A 24971-nucleotide genomic window follows, 5' to 3' on the forward strand; every position below is an offset into this window, starting at 1 on the left:
CCCACATGAGCAGATGAAGTCTCTTTAAAAGACTGATTTTCGGTGTGAAGTTTTAGGATTAGAACCGCTTTAGATGCCAGAAAAGGTAATAAACGGGCAGCAGAAAGTACAGATTAAGAACAAGAGGAGGGAGGTGGAAGGAGAGGAGTCGGGGAGGCGAAGGGCCAGAAGCAGAGGCCGGACAGAGACGGAAGCGAGGCCGCCGCCCAGCTGGGAGGCCCCTGGGCCGCATTCGGGGGCAAACAGTGCCACCCCCGCTCTCAGACGCAGTGTGTGCGCCTCACTGGGGGGCCACGAGGTCTCAACTGTCTCACAGAACACGAGGCTGCCATCTGCCTGTTCGCGCTCGTTCTCGCAGTGTACAGTGGGGTCCGGGGACCCACCGCGTGCGACACCACACGGCCTCCACGCGGAAGCCCCCAGGGGCATTAATTGTCTTCTACTAAGTCAGGCATTAAAGAGATTTGCAAAACAACATCATTTTCACCAAATTTTGTTTTGCTTTGGAAAATATTGCCATTTTTCATAAAAATGTTACCGTGTAATTGATTTATTTTTAAATGAATTCATAAATAAGTGTTTTTAAAGTTTCTCAGCTTTTATTTCTAATATAGTAAATACTGACAGATAAAACTTACATGAACCTAATTTCTTTGGGGGCCTTCAATCATTCTTAAGAGTATGAAAGGATTCTGGGCCTTTCTTTTTTAAAACGAAGTTTGAGAACTGCTGCATTAACGGAAAGGCTGCGAGTTTCCGGGTCATGGTGGGAAATAACCGAGTGTGGAAAAGCGGAGAAAAACGGATTTCTTAAGAAATGTTGAAAAGAATCCAGGGGAAGGAAAGGAACGATTGTTGAAACACAGGCACCAAAGGGCCAAATGTGGACTTGTCACTTTGTAAAACAGGGAGTTATTTTATCTTAATACCCAACAATACCCAACAAATGGTTTCCTCACTTAAATAAGGTAGATAGTAAGAAAAACGATAACAAAAGAATATTTTTACTACCAAACTAAACAAAACGCCCTTAAAAACGATAGACCCACCAGGTCCTGCTTTTCCTAAACATCGCTTCCTTTCACTGGAGCGTTTCTTGTGGCTGCTTCTCTCCCTCCCTCCCTCGTCCTCTTTCTTTTCTATACTCTGATCTGTTTGGTGTTCGTTTGTTTTCCTTCTGATCCTCCCCCCATCCTTCTCCTGCGTCCCCCAGCTTCGATTTTATTCCTGGTCCTCTTGCTCCCGTCCTCCCCCTTCTAAGAACACCCGAAGGCAGAACTCGTGTACATCGAACAGCAGAGAATGAACAGAAAAGCGACACCGTACGCAGCGTGTCTACACACCGAAAACCACACTGTGCGGCTCAGGACGACACGCGGCAAGTTTCCCGAGAACGACGGACTTGAGCCAATGACTGAAGGACTTAGCGCAACAGCAGGTCAGAGGACGGGCTTCGCCGCCCGCCCGGAACAAAGCAGCCCCGTCCTCGCTCGCACTGTGCCGTCCCCCGGTCCCCCGCACTGTACTGTCTGCGCAGTTCTTATCGATTTCTGAACTGACCTTTCTTTTCTCTATTTCTCTGACCGCCCTCTCCGGAACACGCTCCCTGAGGACGGCAAGGCCTGCGTGTTGTTCCCTTGGGCACCCTGAGCGAGGGTCTCGACGCACCAACTCGACCCTGGTGACTTAAATGCCACCCTCACCGTCAGGGATATGAGACACGGCTCCCGCGATAATTACCTGCCAACTGAGATTGCTGTGCCGCGGGGCGCCTTCATCGAGGCCGAGCGTGTTGAGCTCTTCGAAGCTGAAGTTGAGCGTGTAGGGGGCCTGGATGGCGAGCTCGCCGTGAGGCAGCTCACTGTGCGCGGACCGCCGGGCCGCCTCCCCGTGAGGGGCCGGGCCGCCGCTGCCGCTCTCGCCGAGCACGCGGGGGTCCTCCGGCCCCGCCTGGCTCTCTGCGTTTCTCATCTCCAGCACCTTCGCGGAGGAAAACATCTGATTCACAGCCACGTCAAGTCACATTTTAGAAGCTTGAGGAATTATTTTTAAAGTGAGACATTATAAAGTTATTCTAATTGAAATGAGAAAACATACGTCCAGTAAGTGAATTTCTAATGAACTTATACTGTATTGGTTTATCTTTCATTTTCATTAACACTAAGAAAAAAGTAATGGCAATAATCATCTGTACATTAAACTCTGATTGACCATTATGTTATTATTTTAGTTTAAAATTTAACTTGAAAACATTTGTATATTAAACTCTGATTGACCATTATGTTATTTTAATTTAAAATTTAACTTGAAAACAAAGCAAAATGCAACTGGACTGTGTCAAAGGAAGCCAGAGTGAGGCGGTAGCCAAAGCAGTAAAAGCAGATTTTCGTCAGGAACCACTGCACGAGGGGCAGAGAGACCTCGGGGCAGAAAAGGGCTCAGTCCCCAAAGCGACATGGACACGTGGGCACCTGTGGCAAACAGGGCGGGGCGGGGGCAGCGGCCAGAAAGCTCTGAGAGGGAACAGCAGGGTGAGGAGGGTGCTGGCTGAACCCACGCGGCGCGACTCTGGCTGAAGGAGGCCAGGCGGGCAGACGTCGCCTGGGCTGGTGGAGAAGAGGAACAGGATCAGAGACTGAGGGTGACCGGACGGTGACTGGGAGTTCCTTCCAGAGTGACTCATCGGGACTCTGGCTACAGCTGGGCGATGCAGGCCTGACAAGGACAGGCGCCAAGGCCAAGGCCTAGAGGCTTGGAGGAGCCTGGCCAGAGGCAGGTCAAGGAGAGAGTCTCAGTCAGTGAAAGATGAAGACTCAGCCGCGGCCTCTCGCCCAGCGTCCAGCTGGGATGCCCAAAAGGCGAAGGCTGCCAAGCGCTGCTGTATATATTCTGCCCAACAGAATGTATGACGGTCGTGCAGAAGTATAAAACACAGTTTCTACATGGTTTTTTTTAATACAGAAAAACATCAGTTTAGATCGGTGCTTACTGGCACCTGTTTATAAAAATGTAAATAATTCTGTCAATATAAAATATCTTACTGTGCTTCTAAAAAGATGCCAGTCTCCAAAATTCATATTCATTTCTTTCTTCAGTTCATCAATGTTACACTGAGCTAGCACACGGCCGTTTATGTTTGCCTGAATAAAAATAAAAAGGAATAGAAAGACAAAAGAAATGTGACATATTTTGAATTACTGATGATTAAAAAGTACATTTATATATGTAGTATTGAGAAAGTCCTCAGAGAGTAGAAAATATTGACCTAAAAAAGGTCATCCCATTTAATAATATAATAAACATGCTGAATTTGAAAAACGTAAGCCACTCCGTAGTTTTCCAGTTGTCTTAAGCACTCAAGTGAAACAAGTCGCTCTTCAGGGACTCAACTTTCCAAAACTACCTGCCCTGCCACAAGCGCTAACAAAACTGTTGGTTTTTCTCCTCTAATTGTGTAAAATATGAGCACGAACACAAGCTGCGGGGAGGGGACAAAGACGTCTGTCAGTGTCGGTCGCTGATGACGTTCTAAATGACGTAAGCTCTGACAAACTTGCTTTTCAGTTACAGTGGATCACTTCAGCCATAAAGAATGTCCATCCGCTAACTCCTCAGTCTATGAAATTCACCCAAAATGGTCACATCACTATTAGGTCTCTGTAATTCTAATTTCCCCCAAAACCGCTGTCCTGAAGGCAACGACACAGGATTCCTGCCTCACTCTGTCCCGAAACTACCCTCGCTGCCTAGAGGAGTGGCGTCTGCACCGCGGACAGGCAGCGCTGGATGCTCCTAACCACATCTGTAAGGAAAGTGACATCATCCAAAACCTTTCTGACTAAAAGGAGGTTGAGATTAGTAAAACGGTATCTATAATGCTCATAATTCTTTTAAAACTGTTTTAGCTGCCATTCTTTAAAGAATGTAAACATTAGAAGCTCAGAATGACGGTCGGTGGCTGCACAGAGCCCGCTGCACAGAGCCCGCCTCCCGGCCGCACCGTGCCTGGAGCCCACGGGGGTGGGGGGCCGGGGGCTGGGGGCCGCACCTTCCGGACGGTTGCACAGTACTGCGGCAGCATGCTCTGGTCCAGCCCTTCGATCTGCGTCAGCCTCTCGCACACTGCATCCACATTCATCGAGTTCAGTGACACTGCCCCCGCAGCGGGACCCGGTCCCTGGATAAATCATGGAGACAGATGTGTATGAAGAGCATGCAGCGCCAGGTACACGCGGTCACGTGACAGAAACATGCGTGACGTTACACTGTGAAGTTCCCTAACAATAAAGTTTCAAACTAAAGTAAAATAAGTAATGTGTATAGCGTGGGGAAAGGTCCTGAGAGGTACGTTTTTAGCTACTGTTATACCGTAATGAGCAGCTTTTATTACAGCAGATACAGCCTGATCGAGACCACTTTTCTAAAACAGAACATTCCACAAACCAAGCATAGGGTTTAAATGTTTCCAGCCTAAACTCTAGAAAGAATGGCACATCCCTTAATAACAGAAGGAAAAGGGTTTTGAGAAAGGAAGAAAGGGGGGAAATTACGGATACCTATATATAAAAATACAAGAGGTAAATCTATGAAAAAATTGATAATTGCCTAAATAGCTTTAATGTTTCTACAGAATAACTTAATAGTCTGACAGCTAAAGTTTTCAGATCTTATCATATTTTATACCCAAGGATCTAAAACTTCCCCTTAAGAATCTGTACAATAATCATGTAAATATGAAAACACAGGATTACTTCTTAACATGTGAAAGTAAATACAATCCACTAAAATTTGATCTCATTTAAAAGTCGAAATAGCAAATAATTCTAGTATTTACTTAGAACATTTTCTGGTGGTGACATAAGTATTTGCCTATGGTCAATTACATAAGAATCTCCTCGAGTACAGGTGTGGACATTGACATCTAGAGGAGTTAAGCTTTGACTTCAAAGTCACAGAATAAAGAACTAGCTGGTGGTGGATTTGGGCCAGAACCCGAACACATCAGGTCTTACAACTTCATATTTTCCTTGCTCCAACTGTCTAGTTTTGAAGAGTTTATAGAAACTATAGCCACAATAAAGCGTGAAATCATATGGTTCCTGTCCTTTTCCATCTGATTTCTCTCACTTAGCATAATACTCTCAAGATCCATCCACAATGTCACAAATGGCAACGTGTTATGGCTGGAAGTATGCCGTGGCTTATATGTACCACATCTTCTTCTTTATCCAATCATCTGTCGAAGGACACTTAAGTAGTTCCTGTGTCTTGGCTATTGTGAATAATGCAGCAATGAACACAGAGGTCATATCTTTACGACTAAGTGTTTTCAAATTTTTCAGGTAGAAACCAGAAGAGGGATTGCTGGGTCATATGGTAGGTCTGTTCTTAATTTTTTGAGGACCCTCCATACTGTTTTCCATAGTGGCTGCACCAACTGACAGTCCCATCGGCTGTGTGCAAGGGTTCCCTTTTCCTCACATCCCCTCCAACGCCTGTTATTTCTTGCCTTATTGATAGCTGCCATTCAAACAGGTGTGAAGTGGTATCTCATTGTGGTTTTGATTTGCATTTCCCTTACATCTAGTGACATTCAGCATCTTTTCTTATATCTGTTGGCCCTGTGTATGCTTCCTTGGAAAAGCATCTATTCAGTTCCTCTGCCCATTTTTTAATTGGAGTGTTTTAATCGAAATTCTGTTGTTGCATTGTATGAGTTCATGTATTTTGGATGTTAGCCCCTCATAGGAGGCATCATTTGCAAATATCTTCTCCCATTCGGTTGGCTGCCCTTCTGTTTTGTTGATGTTTTTGTTTTGGGGTTTGGTTTTGGTTTTTGCTGTAGAGATGCTTTTTAGTGTGAAGTAGTCCCTTTCATTTATCTTTTACTTCCTTTGCCTTGGGGGGGGGTCAAGTTCACAAAAACTCCTCTGAGACTGTGGTCCATAAATTCAGTGCCTATATTTTCTATCTTTTGTTTCAGGTCTTATATTTATGTCTTTAACCCATCTGAGTTAATTTCTTTGTATGGTGTCGGGGAACAGTCTAGTTTCATTCTGCATGTGGGTGTCCAGTTTTCCCAACACCATTTATTGAAGAGACTTTCCTTTCTCCATCATATGTTTTTGGCTTCTTTGGTGAAAATATATGTGTAGGTTTATTTCTGGGCTCTCGATTCTGTAACATTCGTCTGTGTGTGTGTGTGTGTGTGTGTGTGTGTGAATTCTGTAACATTCATCTCTGTGTGTGTGTTTCCAACATCATATTGTTTTGATTACTGTAGCTTCGTAGTATATTTTGAAGTCAAGATTTGTCCTTTTTTCTCAGGATGTCTTTGGCTATTTACAGTCTTATGTGGTTCTATACAAACTTGAAGATTTGCTTTGTTCTATTTCTGTGAAAAAATGCCACTGAGATTTTGATGAGCATTGCATTAAATGTGTACATTGCTTTAGATAATGTGGCCATTTTAACATATTAATTTTTCCAGTCCATGAACATAGAATACCTACTTGTTTGCATCTTCTTCAATTTCTTTCAACAACGTCTGGTAGTCAGTGTACAGGTCCTTCACTTCCTTTAAGTTTCTCCTTAGGTATTTTATCCTATTTGTTGCGATTCTAAATGGGACAATTGTTTTCCTCATTTCTGATACTTCATTGTTAGAATATAGAAACACAATGGACTTTGTATATTGAATTTTGTATCCTGCAACTCTACTGTATTTGTTTATTGCTTCTAATAGTCTTTTGGTGGATCCTTTTTGGTTTTCTATATATAGAATCGTGTCATCTGCGGATAGTGAGTTTTACTTCTTCATTCCCAATTTGGATGCCTTTTCTTTCTTTTTCTTGCCTTATTACTCTGGCCAGCACTTCCAGAACTACACTGAGTAACAGTGGCGAGAGTGGGCATCCTTGTCTTCTTCCTGATCTTAGAGGAAAACTGTTAAGTTTTTCACCATTGAGTATGATATTAGCTGAGAGTTTGTCACATACGGCCTTTATTATGTTTAGGTACTTTCCTTCTATACCTATTTTGAGTGTTTTAATCATAAATGGATGTTGTATCTTGTCAACTTCTTTTTTTGCATCTAATTTTTCTCTTGTTAATGTGGTGTGTCGCACTGTGACCTGATTTGCATATGTGAGCCATCTTTGCATCCCTGGAATAAACTCCACTTGATCATGATGTATGACCCTGTAATACATTACTCTTGGCTGGTGGTTTCTCTTTCAATATTTTGAATATTTTATTCCACTATCTTTTGGCTTATAAGGTTTCTGCTGAAAAACCTGATGATAATCTAATAGGGCTTCCTTTGTAGGTTAGTCTTTTTTTCCCTGGATGCCTTGAGAACCTCTTGTCATAAAACTTTTGATAGTTTTAATATAATGTGTCTTGGAAAAGGTCTCGTGTTGAGATAATTAGGTGTTCTCTTGGCTTCTTGAATTTGAAGATCCAGCTTTTTCCTTTTGTTAGGGAAGTTTTCATCGATTATTTCTTTGAATAGGCTGTCCATTTCCTTCTTACTCTCTTCTTCTGGTAAACCCATCGACCTTATGTTGCTCTTCCTAATGAAGTCAGATAGTTCTCATAGAGTTTGTTCACCTTTGTTCACTTTTTTAACTCTTAGTGCTCTTTTTCCACCTATATCATTCCTAGATTTTTATATTCGAGCTCGCTAATTCTCTCCTCTTTCTGGTCTCCCCTATTTCCAATGCACTCTAATGCATTCGTGCATTCTTCATCTCATTTGTTGAGTTCTTCGGCTCCAGAATTTGTATCTTTTTTATAGTAATCTCTCTGATAAAGTACTCCTTTTGTTCATTGATCTTTATTCCTGAGCTTATTGAACTACCTGAGTTTTCCTGCATCTGAGTTTTTCATAACCGTGATCTTGAATTCTGTCATTTAAATCACAGTCTTCTACGTCTTTGAGTTTAGTTCTGGAGACTTTTCGATTTCTTTCTGAGCTACCTTGTTACCCTGGTTATTCATGGCACTTGATGGATTGTTTCTCTGCCTGTGCATTTCAGGTAGTACACTCTTTAGGTTTTGCTTTGAACGCTTTGGCAGGTTGATAAGTAGATGTCTTTTGTTTTCCAGTAGATGGTGCTATAATGCAGGGTTTTGTTTTTGTTTTTGTTTTTGTTTACCCAGAATCTCGTGGGGTGGTGTTGCCTACATGGTGAGAAACATCCCATGTGCTCCAAGGTGCTGCGTGTCCCCTCTATGTTCAGGCTGCCTCGGTCTCAAGGCACCACCCCCATGGTGGCATGTGGCAGCCAGTGGGGCTCCGAGCCGCAAGTTCTCAGCACTGCCTCCTTGCCCGAGGTGTTTCTGCTGCCTCGACCGGGTTCCACTGTGACAGACGGGCAAGGGGTGGGCGAGGGAAGGCAGGTTCTGAGTCTTCAGCTTTGCCTCGTTGCTAGCAATGGTGGACGCTAGTCTGCAGCCGCCACACGGCTGATCCGCGTCTCTGCGCATCACCACAAATTAGCCACCATGGGAGCTAGCTACTCAGGCAGGAAAGCTGCTTCTGCCCCTCCGCCTTGTGAGGGCTGCAGCCCAACTCCTCCCCCATGGCCATGGCAGCTGGGGCCACAGTGGACGCTGGATGCCAGACTGTGCCTGCAGCCACTGTCTCTGTCCTTCCCAGTGCTCGGTCCGAGACGCCCACCTTCAGATGAACTGATGCCTGGATCTCGCAGACTTGGCTGTGTGTCGCCTAGAGGATCCTTGGTTGGATTATAGTTGTCTGATTGGTGGTAACTTCAAGGAGATACAAAGGTGTCTTTTCGCTCCGCCATGATGCGACGTTACTTCCTTCCATGAATTTTTAATAACCATACTTGTCTTATCTTGATGTTATTTCCATGAATTTTTAATAACCATACTTGTCTTATCTTCTCTTTCTTTTTAAACAGCTTTTTGAGATATAATTCACATGCCATATGATCCCATTTAAAGTGTACAGTTCAATGATTTTTAGTTTGTTGACACAGTTGTGAAATCATCACCACAATCAATTTTAGGGTGTTTTCATATCCCTAAAAAGACACTCCTGTCCCAAGAGCAGTCCCTCTCCATCTCCTCCAAGTCCCACCCTCACCCCCAGCAACCACTAATCTACTTTCTGTTTCTATAAATTTGCCTATTCTGGACGTTTCATATAAATAAAACCACATAATATGTAACCTCCTGTAACTAGCTTCTTTTCAAGGTTTACCCATGTTATAGTATTAGTACTTCATTCTTTATTGCTGAATAATAATAATAAGTTATCTTTCAAATGATTTTTAATAATGTCTTCAAAACACTTTTATTCCTCAACCTGTCTCTTCTCTCTGGACACATTTACGCTTGTTTACATTATCTTGGTTCAAAAATCACAAATGAGCAGTTTGATCACCAAAATGAATAATTACTGTACTGGGTTACAGACTACAATAAATATCCAAGAGTCCATACTCACATAAGTAAATAAATGAATAAGGAAGAAGAGACAGCTTTTCCTTATAGAAAAGGGGAACAGAAAATTAGCATCAGGAAGACACCACAGCAGTGGCTACACACAGGATGAATCGATGGACACTAGAATTCATGGGCAAAGGCCTAAGCAGAAACAGGACATTTGCAGAGTTTCAGAGTTATCTCCCCCCAAGGCATTCACTCGTTACAATGGGTAAAATAAAACTTCACAGTGCTGCAACCCGTCAGACACCACCTCAACCAGGTGACCAAGGCTAACGTCACCGGTGGTGAGACTCAGGACTGTCGCGGACCTTGGCGTGACGCACTTAGGAGGGCACGGCGTCATTCCCGTGGCTTCTCTAGCCGAAGGTGCATAACCGCCTTCCGATACGAGAAAACAGCAGCTAAACCCATCCGGAGGACCAGTCTATAAAAGACCTGACCAGCATGCTTCAAAAGCATTAATCGAGGTCATGAAAGTCAAGGATAAAGTCTGAATAATTGTCACAGGTTAGAGAACTCTAAGGAGAAATAACAAAACACAACGGATTTGGGTCCTAGACCAGAAAAATGGCATTAGTAGAAAAACTGGTGCCATTCAAATAAGGTCTGTAGTCTAGTTATAGTATTGTACCAATTTTAATTTCTGTTCTTGAAAAAGATACTACAATTAGGAAAAATTAAGGGAATGCTATTTTTACTATTAGTTAACATTAAGAGAATACTATTTTTGTACCTTTTCAGTCTAAAATTATTTTAAAGTAAAAAGTCGTGTTTTTTTCAATCGCAAAAGAATTCCATTTCTGATTGTGCTGAGAAAGACAAGTGTAATAGACATGCAACAGATTAATTCTGTCAGCTTAGCGGGGGAATGTAAAATGTTAGACAATCTTATTTTCATACAGAATCTGAGAATTCAGCAACATAGACTTTTCCTTTAAAACAAAAAATTCCACATAATTTTACTTTCTGGATACTTTAAAACTTTTACATTTTCATGATTCTTGAGAACTTTTACAGTTTATCAATTATTTTAAAACATATGGTCTCCTTCATTGGGGATTATGTCGAAAACATACATTACTTCTGAATGACTTTCAGAAGCTTTATAAGAAAGAGACACCCACATAGGACTTAAGATCCCTGTAATTCCATCGAAGCTACAGTCTGACTCGGTTATTTGTCAGTTGGACTTTATCAAGATAAAGGATAAATTATCAATAAATTGTTACAGTATGCTTCTTTGAATAAAGGAGAAATGGTAATTACCTGACCTTTTCTAAACTAATCATCCATAATAAAATTATTTTGAAACCAAATGAATCTTGGCTACCAAAATAATGACTTTTGGATGGAAATCTCATAAAAGGAAGGAGAAAGTATGAAAATGATAAGGAAAAAGAATATGCAATAATTCAATAAATGAATTTTTACCGAAAACTAATTATATTACTTTGACAATACGCAGAATGGTAATACTCTAAAGTTTACCATGCATTCTTACTTGAAATTCACCCATTACAATTCGAGAACAGACAATTTCAGCATACACCAAAATTTATTTTAAAAATTTTTTCTAACACAGAAAGGTGAATGCAGAAGATGTGTTAGTTTGTGTAAATGGTTAAATACAAATTTCAAAATGCACACAAATCAAAATTTCTGCAGGCAAGTTAACAGACTGACGTTACTTTGATGTAACTATATGATTTTATATTGTAAGTGGGTTAAAACTACACTCTGAACATCATCCTCTTTGGTAAATGTATTATATAAGCTTAGAACTGATTAGCCAGAGATGAGCGCCATGCGAAGGCTGAGAGCAGCTGTAACAAACCCAAGGCACTGAAGGGAGCACAGATTTGTGAACAGCCCAGCACGAAGTTGCCATGACTGCGTCTAGCGAGCTAATAAGAAAAGATGCCACTGAAGGTTTCTGTACCTGTCTCTGTTTGTTAAACCCAGAGTCACACGGCTTTGAGGAAAGAATAAAACAGAATGAAGGACACGAGCTTAAAGTAAACATCAAGTGCATGTGCATAATCAGCACGGACCACTTTGTCACTCCTCTTATTTTCCTGTCCCCTCGAACAAACCACCTCTACGGCAACACAAAGCAAGGCGTGCACACACGCACACACATGCACACGCACACATGCACACACACACACACGCACACATGCACACATGCACACACACACACACGTTTAATTAATGTACTTAAATTTTAAATTTGTACTCTCAAAACTTATATTCTATAAAAAAATAAATCACTGACCGTAAGTTCAACAAGTAAACCAGGTAAATCGAATTTGCTATGAAAAGTCAATCATTCTACTATATACAAGTTTAAAATTGACTGTTAAATATTCTGACTTAAAAACTGCAACTATCTATTGCAGACCAATTTAATAACAAGATCTAAATACTTGAAATTCACATGATCACTTCATAAAATGAAATGTTATCTAGCTACACTACAGTTAATGTTCAGAAACAAATGTCTCAATTTTGAATTTTGTGTTATGAAGCGTGAGGCACATAATACATGCATCCAAAAATACCATTTAAAAAGGCCTTAAGAGCCTTACAACTCGAGAAATCATAAATGTAATGGTGAAAAAAATATCTGTATGCCATGATTAATATAACTGCTTTGGTGATGTGGACTTCTAAACACTCTCAAAGTAGTCACCCTGCCAATAATTATTTTTCTGTACTTATCGGGTTGATGGTAAATATCCTTAAAATATATAAAATGATCTAGAGATGAATGACAATATTGATTCAAAGTTAATTTATAATACTGCTTTAGCACAAGAAAGGGCAGGGCTGTGCTAGCCTAATGTCAGATGTTCTTTTTACATGTTCATTATCTGGAGTATTTCACGGGAACCTTGTTTTCCAGTTTAAGTATCAACTTTATTATAAGGAGACGTTTTAGTAAATTACTATGTATATCTGTGGAGACTTGAAAAAAATATCCAAAAAAAAAAACCAAAAAACAAAAAACAAAAGAGCGCTAATGAAATTACAATTTACTACAAGACCCAAAACACAGAAGATATTTATTGTGAACCTAGCTGGAAAATATAACTTAACTCCAAACTACATGATGAATAATAATCAGGTCAAAGTTGACAGATGAGGATTACCACCACATTGCACTAACCAAGTGCAATGAATAGGATTTTGTTATTTTCTAACTTTTAACTGTACTCTAGGACTGCAATATTACTACAATGTCGTATTTCTGTGAAAATATCTCAATCAATCCAGTTGCGGTTAACTGATGGTTTAGGAAGAAAGTTTTCTTCCAGGTGAAGTCTGGCATGAGGACTTTCCAGCCAGAGTGAATAGGATGTTTCACTCTATTATTAAAGAAAAAAATAAGCAGATTCTTTGACAGATTGAACCAGAATAATAAAACCACACTTCTAAAACACTTTAGCAAAGTGGGAATGCGCCTGAGAGCTGGCGGAGGCTGGCGGCCAGTCTGGAGGGCTTCAGCTCTCTCACCCGCGCCTGCCCCTGACCACGAGGGACAGCTCGATCTGGACAGATATTCGTCGGAAAACAGGCTGTAAGTTCTAAACCAGAGGGGGAAACAGAAACCATCTACAGCTGAGCCCATCTTTTTTCCTTTTAACTCGGTCGCTCCACTGACTGGATCCAGTTTAATGAAAACCAAGACCTTCGTTCATTCAGTTGTTTTCATTAATCTCTAAGAGTCAAAGTAACAGCACACTGGACATCGGGAGGCTATTTTAACGCTGCCCATGCAATTCTGGAGTTCTTCACAATGAAACTGTGCGCTAATTGTTTTCGTGCCTTTCCAATGAGTTATATAAAAGGGATCTAAATAAAGCTGCTAAAGGTACTGAGTCAACCCCGGGGCAGAGAAGGTGGAGGGAGAAGCACTTAGTGGCCTGTAACTGCCCCTTGGCTGCCATCGAACTCATCGGCCCAGCAAGGGGAGGCTGTCCACCAGTTCGGTCCACTGCCGCGGCCACCAGGCTAGGGTACCACCCAGGGGAAGGTTCGGTAAATCTGCTGACGCCCTGAACAAGCGCACAGCATCTGTAATATTTGATGCTAAGTAATGCAAGAAAGGACAGAAGGGTAACACATGCTATATCGCTCCTTCTTTTGGAAAACAATGCTTTTCGATGCAATATCGTTACCACCATAAGCAAACCTGAAGTAAAAACAGACCCCAACACTAGTAAGAGCAACGCTCCAAAACACCAGAACAGCATGCCTCTGAGGAGGCCTGGCCCTCCATGACGGGCCCTCCTGTCACGGTCCCAGAACGATCTCGACGCCACAACTTCCTAGTCGGAACTGGACTGAGAAAGCACCACGTAAAATTCCCCAGGAAAGTTCTCAAACTGTTAAAGTATGTGGAGCATGCAAATAACTAAGAATTTTTCTTAAATTCTAAGAAAACAAATTGACTGACACCTTTTTGGCCAGAGAAGCACCAGCGGACAACAGGCTGAGCTGATCTAAACTGATTAGAGTATTTGTACTGAAACAAAGGTCTGTTTTATAAAAACATGAAATAGTTTTAGTCCCTGAGTCTTTAAAGCTCCACGGAATTTGGTCTTGGGCCAAGGCTGAGTAATCCTTAGATCAGACCTGAGAGGTACGTTCGCTTTTCCCAGAGGAGGAAGCTGAGGGTCCAAGAGGCTAAGTGATGTGGCCGAGGCCACGGGCCAAGCAGCAGGGTCTCCCTAACCTGAGAGGCCAAATGCACGGCTAAGTCGCGTGTAGCGCAGACAGGAGCCAAGGAGGCGGCGTGGCGCCGAGGTCTGGCTGTGACACCAGCCGCGTGGGCTCTCACCCCACATCGGCACGTCCCTCCGCACAGCTCAGCCAAGTCCCACAGACTGAGTCTCGGATGCTCATGTGTCCCGTGAAGCCAGACTTGACCACGGCCACCAGGGTTCTCGGAGGGTCGAGAAGAAAGGCTGTCCCGGGTGGCGGGGGCAGAGCTCTTTCTCTACTGGTTTGATAAACTGGAGTTCTGATTAAGATTGTATTTCTAAAAAAGGCTTCTCTGCTTTAAATGTTTGAAAAACACTGGTCCTTCCTAGCTCTAATATTCTGGGGAGCGTATCTTCGGGCCGCTGTTAATTTTTTCCAGTTTTACAAGATTGGGCATCTATCTTCTCTATTATAAAATTACAGGAAAAAGCTAGCCCAGAGGCTTATATTTTACATCTTCACATTTGTGAAGCACTTGGACAAATCTATAATTTATCTGATAAGACCTTGGCTGGTTTTCACAAGCTACATCCTTACAATGTTCCTTAATGTGAGAAAACCCAATTATTTTCATAAGGATCTGCTTTATAAAGATTTATTGAAAATTCCTTGTGGAAAAAAAAAAAAAAGGTGGGACTACCCTTATTGAAAGGACTAGTTGGTTAACTCTTTATGGTCTGGCTTTTTTTTTTAACTACTATTCTGTCTCTGTAATGACGGTCTGTCAAAAACGTTTGCAGCTCCTATTATCACATGTTCCGCATAAGGGACAGTTGAATGAGCAGAGAGAGACTCAATCTGCAGTCCTGTCATCCCAGAAGTAGAGTTTGCTACTACAGGACTGGAAAGTCATGTGAGCCATGAAGGGCTAAATAATTTTTGTATTAAGTTCTTCCATGTTGCTTCAGCTATAAAGATCCCCGACAATGTTCCCATATACAGATACTTCTCTGCATTTCCACCACTGCTTTTAATTTGGCTTGAACTAAGTGTCTACTTCTACTCGTCTTCTACAAAACGAATTCTACATGCTATTGTCATTGTTAATTTCTTAAAAACAAAGAAAGCTTCGTAAGCATCTATTAATCACTAAGCACATCAAAAATTACCTCTTAATGTTAAAAGAACAGCAAACAGCACGGTTATTTACTAAACAAAGACACTAACACATTTGGAGCATCTTTACTCTCTGTTATGGGGCCTCTAAGTACATCTCTAGAACTGCATTATTTCCCCTTCCCCAAAAACTCTTTTCAAAATTTGCCTAATGCTCCTTCACTGGTCCCTGAAAGAAATTGCAGGCACTCACATCCTTAAGCATGGGAACAGCTACCACCATCTCAGCATGTCCGTGTCACTAGGCCACCAAATTCTTCACAGTATCTGATTTTCATCAAATTTTGCCAAGGAATTTTAGCTCAGAAAAATTGCACCGTACACATGAACCCACGTGTTAAAGGCTCTCTGACTAAACTAAAAGTCCCTCCTGCACACAGCGGCAACGGTCCATGGACTAAAGATCCCTCCGACTCGCAGAGAGAACCGTTCTGGTTGACCGTGTCCATCTTTCGAGGATAACTGAAGTCACTCCAGCGCTTCAGCTAAAATGTTAATGATCTAAAAAGAATCATCAACCCCTCAATGAAAACTCTGAAATGGTTCTTTCTCTCCCTAACATTAACTCAAAGAAAATTAAAGTTAAGAAACTACTGCTTATCGAAATGCGTGTTTTAAGTTAAAACATTATGGATTAACTCAGGATGCATTATTTCATCATAGTAATTCCAAGCGCTGTGCCACAGTTCAGCGCAGCTTTATACTGATCGTGTTTACACGGGCTTAACATGCTGAAAAGAGGTCGACAGAAGTTAAAATACAAACTGGGTTCTTAAATTCCACGCTGACTGAGTAGATGAAGATTTTAAGGTTCATCACATCGAACGTGTTTCTTATTAAGTACAAAGTCTTGAATGGTAACTATACGAAGTGACTTTCTATACAAGTCCGTTTTAACAAACTCGCCTTAAGGAGTTAGGCAGGGGACTGAATAACTACTTTTACATGCTGAACTAGCTTCGCATTTACCTGGAAATGCTATTTTATTAAAAACACAGATAAAGAAAAGCAGTACTGCATTTCCACTGAGGCTTCAAAACCTGCGGACACCTAGATGAAGAACGGGTCATGAAAGACTCGTTTCTGGTCTACACCATCTAGTGCAGGATGTCTTTTTGGAGTCTCAAGGGTGATTTGGGGTATTTTTAAAAATATGCTCCGTGTGGAGTACCGACTGCAGGCTTCAAAAAGAATCAGGCAAAGGTGAAAATAGCTCAATACTAACGAACGAATACACATCGCCGATCGAGTGCTCTTGACGGCTGCTGAAAAAGTCTCGTCTCTACTGGACAATGAAAAAACCCCATCCCACGTTACTGAAAAAGGGGGGAAAGCAGGAGGAAATAAGGGTAAACATTAGCTTTTTAATTAATCCATGAACTACAATGATTAGTATTCAGCTACGCTACACTAGCTGCCCGTCACAGCACAGATGCAGTTAGTGAACTGCGGCCATCACGGTTAAGACAGTCGTTACGGCTGCGGAAGCGACGAGATGCTCGAACTCCACACCACAAGACTACTCCATTACCCTCGAGGAGTCTGCGGGTGAAGGGAGCCCCTCAGCAGCGTCCTCCTTGATAGCCTCCTAACGACACAAAACAAGAGTGTGGGTGAAAGGTGAGTGTGAGCCAAACTAGGATGACGAATGAACATGATGCTCAAACAACATAAGACACCGAAACCAGGAGGGGATGCGATTTTTCCTTCAGTGACATTTTAAAATATAAATAGCAGTTTAAGGCCTACATCTTTTGCCTAATTTACAAAGACATAGTAACAGGGAACTTTTATTAAAGTGTTAGACTAAGTTTTTCTTCAGGAACACCTACCATGTTAGGCACAAATGTATTTTGTTTGGGGTTAGATTCAATAGCACATTAGAATAATTTTCTTATCCTATTTAATTTCCGCCATTAGATTAAAATGTTCCTTCAATGTATCATCTAATTTTTATGCAACAGAGCTAACATATATATGCAGATGTTTTACATGTATATCCTTTAAAAAGATATTAGAAATTAGCAGATGGAAAGGTTTAGTTTTAAAAGTGTGGTAACGAACACGACATTATCAGCCAGAAACACTGGCTGTAAACAACTCAACATTTATCCACTGAGTATGCTAGTTATTTTCCCTCCATAGATATTTACCAGAAATGAAAACAAAATACATTTTATGTTAGTAATAGTTTATGTTTCTTAAAACTATTTATAAAATAAGTTGCACTCTTTTACTACAGAAAGGAAAAACCAAACTTCTGACGCTCTCTGTGTTTCTTATTAGAGTGATACTTTAGTTACCCTTTTCCATACTTACTAGGCCATTGCTCTGATCTCTGGGCACATTCGGTTTTACTGATGGACGTGAGCTGAGATGTTGGGACCCGCCAGGGTAATACCTTGGCGTGTAAAGGTAGGGGGCAAAGAATGGCTATGGAAAAAACACGTAACAAAAGAAGGGGGTGAACAATTACAGAAATCAAAGTGTAATGAGACTTAACAAATGAAACTAACCAATGAAATGCAACTCCACACTTCTAATCCAAGTGACAGAACAAAAAAAAAAAAAAAAAAAAGCCCCCCTCGTACTCTAGGACAGCAAACCCGAACCGAAGACGTATTATTTAAATGTTCATGTTGTTGATTTACTAAAAGCCTTTTTTTAAGCAACTAAATTTTATACCTTACAATCTGACACAAGAGTTTCTCTTTACATTTAAAAATTTTATGGGTTTACTACCATGTGTCAGGTTCTAAGTATTTACAAATATTAAGTCACAATCTCTTTTTTTTAAAGGCAGAATGGAGTCTTAATAAGATACTATCCTCCACAAAAGTAGATTAGCCTTAAGTAAAACCAAAAAAGTCTCGATTATATGAGAACATGCTGGCATAGACTCCAGAAACATCTGTTACTCTAAGTTCCTAGAGCTTACCTCACATCCTATGGCCTACAGTATACTCTATCTCCTAAATAAGCAAGAGTATTTTTTTTTTTAATGAGGAATCCGTTGTTTAGACAAGATTTATAACTATGGCATTTATTTATAACAAGCTTCATATTAACAGGAGCTATCAGACTATATGGGCTAAACATAAAGATTAAAATTCCCCAAGCTTCATTACACCAAACCGACATCTTCCCCTACCTTTCTTAACTCCTGCCATTTTTTAAAAAATTATTTTTTTTTAACTTTCAAACTAAAAACCTCAAATAACTAGAGCAAAAAACAACTAGACTTAAAATCACAAGAAATTTTTCAGTGCTTTAAAAATAACAAAATGTTATTAAAGTATCGCATGATTGTTATTCATTTAAAATTAGTAAATACAAGGTCTTGGCCTAGATGGTATAGTAATTTTTAATTTTTTTCAAATTAAAAAAATATCTCTTGGTCTCAAAAATTCAACTGTCATCTAATGATCAATTGAGCCATTTTAAGTAAAATTACAGCAGATTTTAAGACTGGTAAATGAAAACCTGCATTTCACACTGTCGACCACACGGTCAAGTTTACAAGGTGGAACATGTTATAAAATGCTCCTGCTCCGCCTCCTTCTCCTCCCTTGTTTGAATAAAAGAATGGAATAATATTCGCAGGACCTCTATGATTGGCGTAGCCAATGACTTATATGGCCAACATTTTTTAAAAACTGAAAATTTAAATTCTGGAAGTCCTTCTTTACCAAGTTTATTCTAACTCTCTTTCTTCCTAGCTCACAGGAAATCTATTTAGACAGGCTCTTGGCTTCTATGAATACTAGACCCTATGTTTTCTCAAATTAGACTTAAAGGGAAACAACAAAAAATATGGCTCTTAGGGAGAATTAGTTTCAGAAAATATAATAATAGCATTCAGGCCCCATTTTCCTATAGGAAATATTAACGTTAATCATTAAGGTGAGGATAGCTTAGGCCTACTAAACTTGATGGGGTCTGAATACCACTAATAATTAATTGTGCTTTCATCTTGTCGAGTAGAAATCATCATATTTAGACTACATCAACAATCATATGTGACTGAAGACAACCTGAAATAAGAGCAGAAATAGGCTGCAGTGTTACTATTTGGCAGTGACATCTGAGTCCCACCGACAGGATTTTCCATCGTCCTCTCTCATTCAAGGCCGTAACACATATTAAATACAGGTTTACTGAACTACTGTAGAGACGTAAGTTTATTGTTGTTTTAAGTGATGATATAAATTACTATATGACATATAACAAACAGAACGTTTGTTTATCAACAAATAGAGATGCAGATCCCTTTGGAGCACAAGACAGCCACTGCTGGCCCTGCGGAGCTCAACTTCTTATCAAGAGAATAAGTCATAGCAGAAAGCATTGCGAACATTCAGACTCAACTGAGTCTAGAACCCATTAACATTTTAAATTCTTTTGATTAAAAAAACATACAATGAATTCTAACTATACACGTTAATGCTAAAGCATAGTTTCAAAACAACAGCGTCCATAAGCAGAAATGTCTGCCACCCCCAGAACAACCCGGAACGGGGCGCCCTTACCCTGTTGTAGAACGGATGCTGTGGCCCCGTCAGGCCGCTGTAGTAGCTGCTGTGAGGCTGCGGCGACACAACCCCGCCTCCGAATGGCCCGGTGAAGGAGGTGGACGACGAACAGACAGACGGAGCCTGGCTGTAGCCTGAGGGTGGCCTGGGAGGAGCTTCGTGCAACGGCAGCGGGGGGTACGCAAGCCCCCCGATATTAATCTGGTCTCTTGCAGCACGAACGTCTGAAACATTAAATAACCCCCCACCCAGAAGGCACAAGAAAATAGGACATCAGTCATTAACCCAGTGAGCACTTCCTGCGTTAGGCACGAGGCAGACTGTGATTGCATCACGCTGCCAGAAGCCCGACTGTCTGGACGCGGCAGACGGGCCTCGCCACCTGCGCTCTGCGTAAAAGCGCCTTTCCCCATCTGAAACGCCACCAACAAACACCTGGATTCGTCCCTTCACTTACCAGAACGAGAAGTGTTTCTCTGACACTTTAAGGTATCTGTATGTGCCATTCTAACAATTCTTATGATTCATCAAGTGTTACTGACTATTAATAACTCGTGTTTGTCCAGCGTTAATAACTACAACGCTAGCTAACGCTGCGGGTGGGCGAACTACCCAACGCATCCGCCTCTGAGCGACGGCGACGGCCCTGCAACAGGAACCTAACGAGGGACGTGGGAGTAGTTCGAGGTGCTCGCTCCCAGTCCCTGGAATCTCGGGTGGGTCGGTGTGCCGGATCACACACAGGACAGCGTGTTTCAGCAGTGGCCTTGCGTGAGTGCACGGGCACGCGGTGGTACCTTGAAACAACTGAACTTACTCCCCAAACTTCGTGTCTCTCCTCGAGTTCCAGTCCACAAATTTAAGTTAAAAATTAGAAAGTATTATAAAGGCTTTCTCACCTCTCTGGATAAAGATCCCTATCAATAAGACAAGTGACAAGAAAATCCCAATGCTCTGACTTCTTAAAGTGGTGACTGTATAAGTTAAGGAATCTAATTCTAAGTCAGGGTTCAGCTGTGTGAGTTGGGAAACATAATCAACTGAGTTTAACAAATAACATTTCTTAACATTCCCCAAAAGGAGATCGAGACTCCCAATCATTAATTCTCCTTGTGCAGTGCTTGGTTCAATGCTTCTTGAGTTTTTCATGAAGCAGGAGAACCTCATATAGCTAAGTTAAAAACAGACAAAAAGTTGAGGACTTTAGAGAAGAAAAAGTAAATTGACCACTAACACCCACCTGCGATAATTTCCCGTAGTTTGGGGTCTAGGTTTACAGTGCATGGCAAAAAGGTTTTCACATCTCGAGCCACAAGAACTGGGGTCCTTGAGGACAAAAACACCTCAAAATTTCTTATATCTCCATCTATTTCCAGCAGCGGCTCGACATCTTTAGTTGTTGGAATATTCTTTGATACTCTTCAAACAAGAAACAAACGGAAAAGATCATTAATGTCATTATTAGAAAGGGAAATTCTATATATAACTTAAAATTTATTATTTATAAAAATAACACATTACACACTTTGCTCGCATTTAAAAAATTTTTTTTAAAGAAAAGAAAATCAAAACAAGTGGTATAGTTACAAAATTACTAGGTAACAAGTAAGGTCAGAATTGCGTTGCCTTTAACCAAAGGCAGGATCCGAGCTAGAAAAACAGAGGAAGGAAAGTAACACATATGCCAGGCACCACACACGTTAACGATTACCTTTCAGTGCAAATTAAATGAGTTATCATTTTACACAAAAGGATCGTGGGTCTCACACATTAAACAGCCTGCCTAATGTCACAAAACTAGGAAAAAGAATCCGACCGGCTCTAAAATCCATGTTTATTATAGAATACCACCATGGGTCTTGCCTTTGCAAAGAAAAGAATAAAAAATAATGTTCAAATAAATTACACAAACTAGAAAAAAGCACAGGTTTTTCCTTTTTAAAAGATTTTCAATCATAAAAGTAATTAATATACGCTCACTACATATATACGTAAGGGGAAAATAATTTTACCAACACGACATAATAACTACTAATAGTGTGTCGCTTAGTATTTTTTTATTATGCAGAATTTTATATATGTAAATAATTTCATATCAGGCATATAAAAACAAGTAATATTCATTAAAAAATACTTAGCAAATACTTTTTTTATCAAAGTATATAAAACTGCCATTTTTATAGGTCAATTGGTCAAATATTGACAAATTCCACATAGTTCAATCTACCACATGCCAGGCAATGTGCCCATCCGTGGCAATAAGTAAAAATGCATGGCAGAGAGATAGAGTGATAGAAAACATGAAAGAAAGCTTAAAAGACAAGACGGTAGATGAGAAAAATGGAAATAACCCAAATGTCCACTAACGGATGAAGAGATAAATAACTTGAGGTGTAGCCATATAATGGATGCCACTCAGCGACAAAACAAATGAACTTATTTATACTCACGTTGACATGAATCAACCCCATAATGATGCTGAGTAAAAGAATTCCGAAGACGGCCGCCAATAAAGAGTGCACAGCTGTATGCTTTCACTTATAGAAAACCAGAAATGTAAACCGATCTCCACTGCCAGAAAACAGATAAGGGGGTCCCTGTGAAGTCAGGGACGCGGGGAGAAAGGGGGCAGGGAGGGATTCCAAAGGCACAGGAGGAAACCTTTGGAAATGGCAGATTTGTCCACTCTCCTGATGGCGGGGATGATTGCGTGCATAAATACACGTATCACATATCAAAAATACACGTATCAAAACTTGTGGAATTGGGTAATTTTAATATGGCAGTTTACTGCATGTCAATTACACCTCATAAAGCAGATTAAAAATCACTGCACACTTGGAGACATCTTCAAAACACTCAGCTCCCAATTAGTCAAGAAGATTAACTGTTAGATTTCACTAAGTACAGTTTCAGAGGAACAGTAAGATTTTTCGAGCCCTTCAAAAAGTGAAATGGGACCTTACTCTAACATCAGTTACAGTTCCCTTATTTCTTTGGGACTTGCACTTCACTGCTAAGACCCAATACTTGACTAGTAGCCAAATATTAAAAGCCATCTAAGGGAAAATCCAGAAAACAAGATTAACAAACAAGAAATGACTGGGATGCTGGTGAGAAAATGAGGATGGCAATTTGGTCTGAATGAGTTTCAGGAAGTCCCGTTTATGGACTGGACTCAGGCATGAACTAGAAAAGCCCTCTGACGCGGGATTACTTCTCAATAAATTAAAATGGCATTCAAACAGATATTCAATATATTTAAAATGAAATGGAAAACTTGGAGAATGGTTCCACAGAATCATTTGCAGAGTGGCCGATATATCAGAGCTTAAACAGTTAACGAGGTAGTTCATCCATTTCAGGAGTTTAACATAAAATACTAAGAAGAGAAGCTAGAAAGATTTAGATAAAAACACACAGCTGACAAGTCACATGAAACAAATTAACTGCATTTTAATGCCAGCTCTGCTTAAACTTGAATGTGAACAGTGTTCTCAATATGATGAACAATACCGCTGTTCACAAGCCAACAGTCTACTGCTGGTCTCCAGATTGAAGTCTCTATTCTAACCTTTTGAGCTCAATACACTAAACTCTTCTACTGAAAGAGATATTTATGTAAATGATAATCTTTTGGCAGCAGGCCATCAAAATCATATGTGCCTTTATTTTTTTTTTTCAGATATTTTTCCAAGGTTAGTATTTAAAGAATTTATGTAACTTCACTTTTCAATTAAGAGTGAATTTAAATTTCCAGTACTATAAATCATGTGAATTAGAGTTGCCAGCAGTTAAACGGCCCGCAGAAAGCATTTTAGAACCTCGGGCATCGCTGAGCCCCCAGTAAGCTTAAACGCAATGTCTTTCATGCTACCATCGAGCAGTGCTTGTTAATGCCAACATCGGTTAAGTTAAAAGCATTTTGATAATAAACGACAATGGTTTATAGAAAGTCCACATTAATTCCTTGGCACATTAATTACATATGCCATTCACATTACTTCCATTCAAAATGAGGTTCTAAATTACATGGAAAAAAATTCTATTTTAAATCAAAACATAAACAGGTTCTAAGAGCATAATTTATAGAGAAGGCATTATTTATCATTCTTTATCTAAAAGTAGCCACCTAATAATGTCATTATTTAACCATAAGAGTTAAAAATTAAGATAATCTTTTTTTTTTAATTTTAAACAAGTAATATTCCTAACTACCTCAGAATTTTATTGCTTTGAAACAAATTTAAGTTCTAGTAGACTCTCAAATACTTTCTATCAGTGAATACCCATTTTTTTAATTGTTATTATTATTTATGCCTACAGCACCTGGTCTTCCTAGGTGGTCTCCCATCCAAGTATTAACCAGGCCCGACCCTGCTTAGCTTCCAAGATCAGACATCGGGCTTGTTCAGGGTGGTGTGGCCACAGACCATAGACCGTGGCTCCACTGGGGCGCAAACCCAGGACCTTCTGCATGTGAAGCAGACGTGCTAACACTATGGAACCATGTCTGAATGCCTATTTGTTAAACATTCTCTCTGCAGAGAGCACTTCTGAGATTCTGGGAAATGGAGCAGACAGAACACGGGCGCTCAGCATTGTTGCCAACAGGTAAGAAACAAGACAGCATCCATCGGTGAGCCCACCGCTAGCTGTGGAAAGACAACCTAGAATCCCTAGACAGGAGCTCAGTACCCTCTCTCCTTCTGTCTCGCCAGAAAACACCTGCTGTTCCCATGTAACCCAGCCCCATCCCCCCTCCAGGGAGGTCCTCCCCGAGACCAGGTGGTACTCCTCCACTAACGGGGTCCATAACGAATGCTTTCTCACATACCACATGTCACACTGGAGTGCTATATACATGAGTGGAACTATTTTACTGATGTCTGCCTCCCTCTCTAAACTGTCAATCCCATTCGAGCTGGGAACAAGTTTGGTTTTATTCACTGTTTATCTCCAGCGCCTACTGCAGAATTCGGTCTTAACCACTTTTGCCTAATAAACTACACAAGAAAACGTATTGTTCCCAAAGAACCCTATTTTTTAATACAATTTCACTTTAATTATCCTTTC

General features: G+C 40.7%; 1 protein-coding gene and 1 pseudogene across 1 annotated transcript in view; both read right to left on the reverse strand.

The window, feature by feature from the left end:
• Positions 1–24971, reverse strand: part of KIDINS220 (kinase D interacting substrate 220) — a 92558-nt gene that overhangs the window by 3556 nt on the left and 64031 nt on the right. The window contains exons 22-27 of the mRNA XM_025045789.1: positions 21136–21314; positions 19893–20119; positions 17683–17796; positions 4049–4177; positions 3042–3140; positions 1741–1980 (exon numbers count right to left, since the gene is read on the reverse strand). Coding sequence (XP_024901557.1) covers positions 1741–1980; positions 3042–3140; positions 4049–4177; positions 17683–17796; positions 19893–20119; positions 21136–21314 — 988 coding nt within the window. The remainder of the gene's footprint in view (positions 1–1740; positions 1981–3041; positions 3141–4048; positions 4178–17682; positions 17797–19892; positions 20120–21135; positions 21315–24971) is intronic.
• LOC112478588 lies at positions 24213–24328 on the reverse strand (annotated as a pseudogene).

Source organism: Pteropus alecto, unplaced genomic scaffold (assembly GCF_000325575.1).
Source record: "Pteropus alecto unplaced genomic scaffold, ASM32557v1 scaffold61, whole genome shotgun sequence".
Classification (NCBI taxonomy): Eukaryota; Metazoa; Chordata; class Mammalia; order Chiroptera; family Pteropodidae; genus Pteropus; species Pteropus alecto.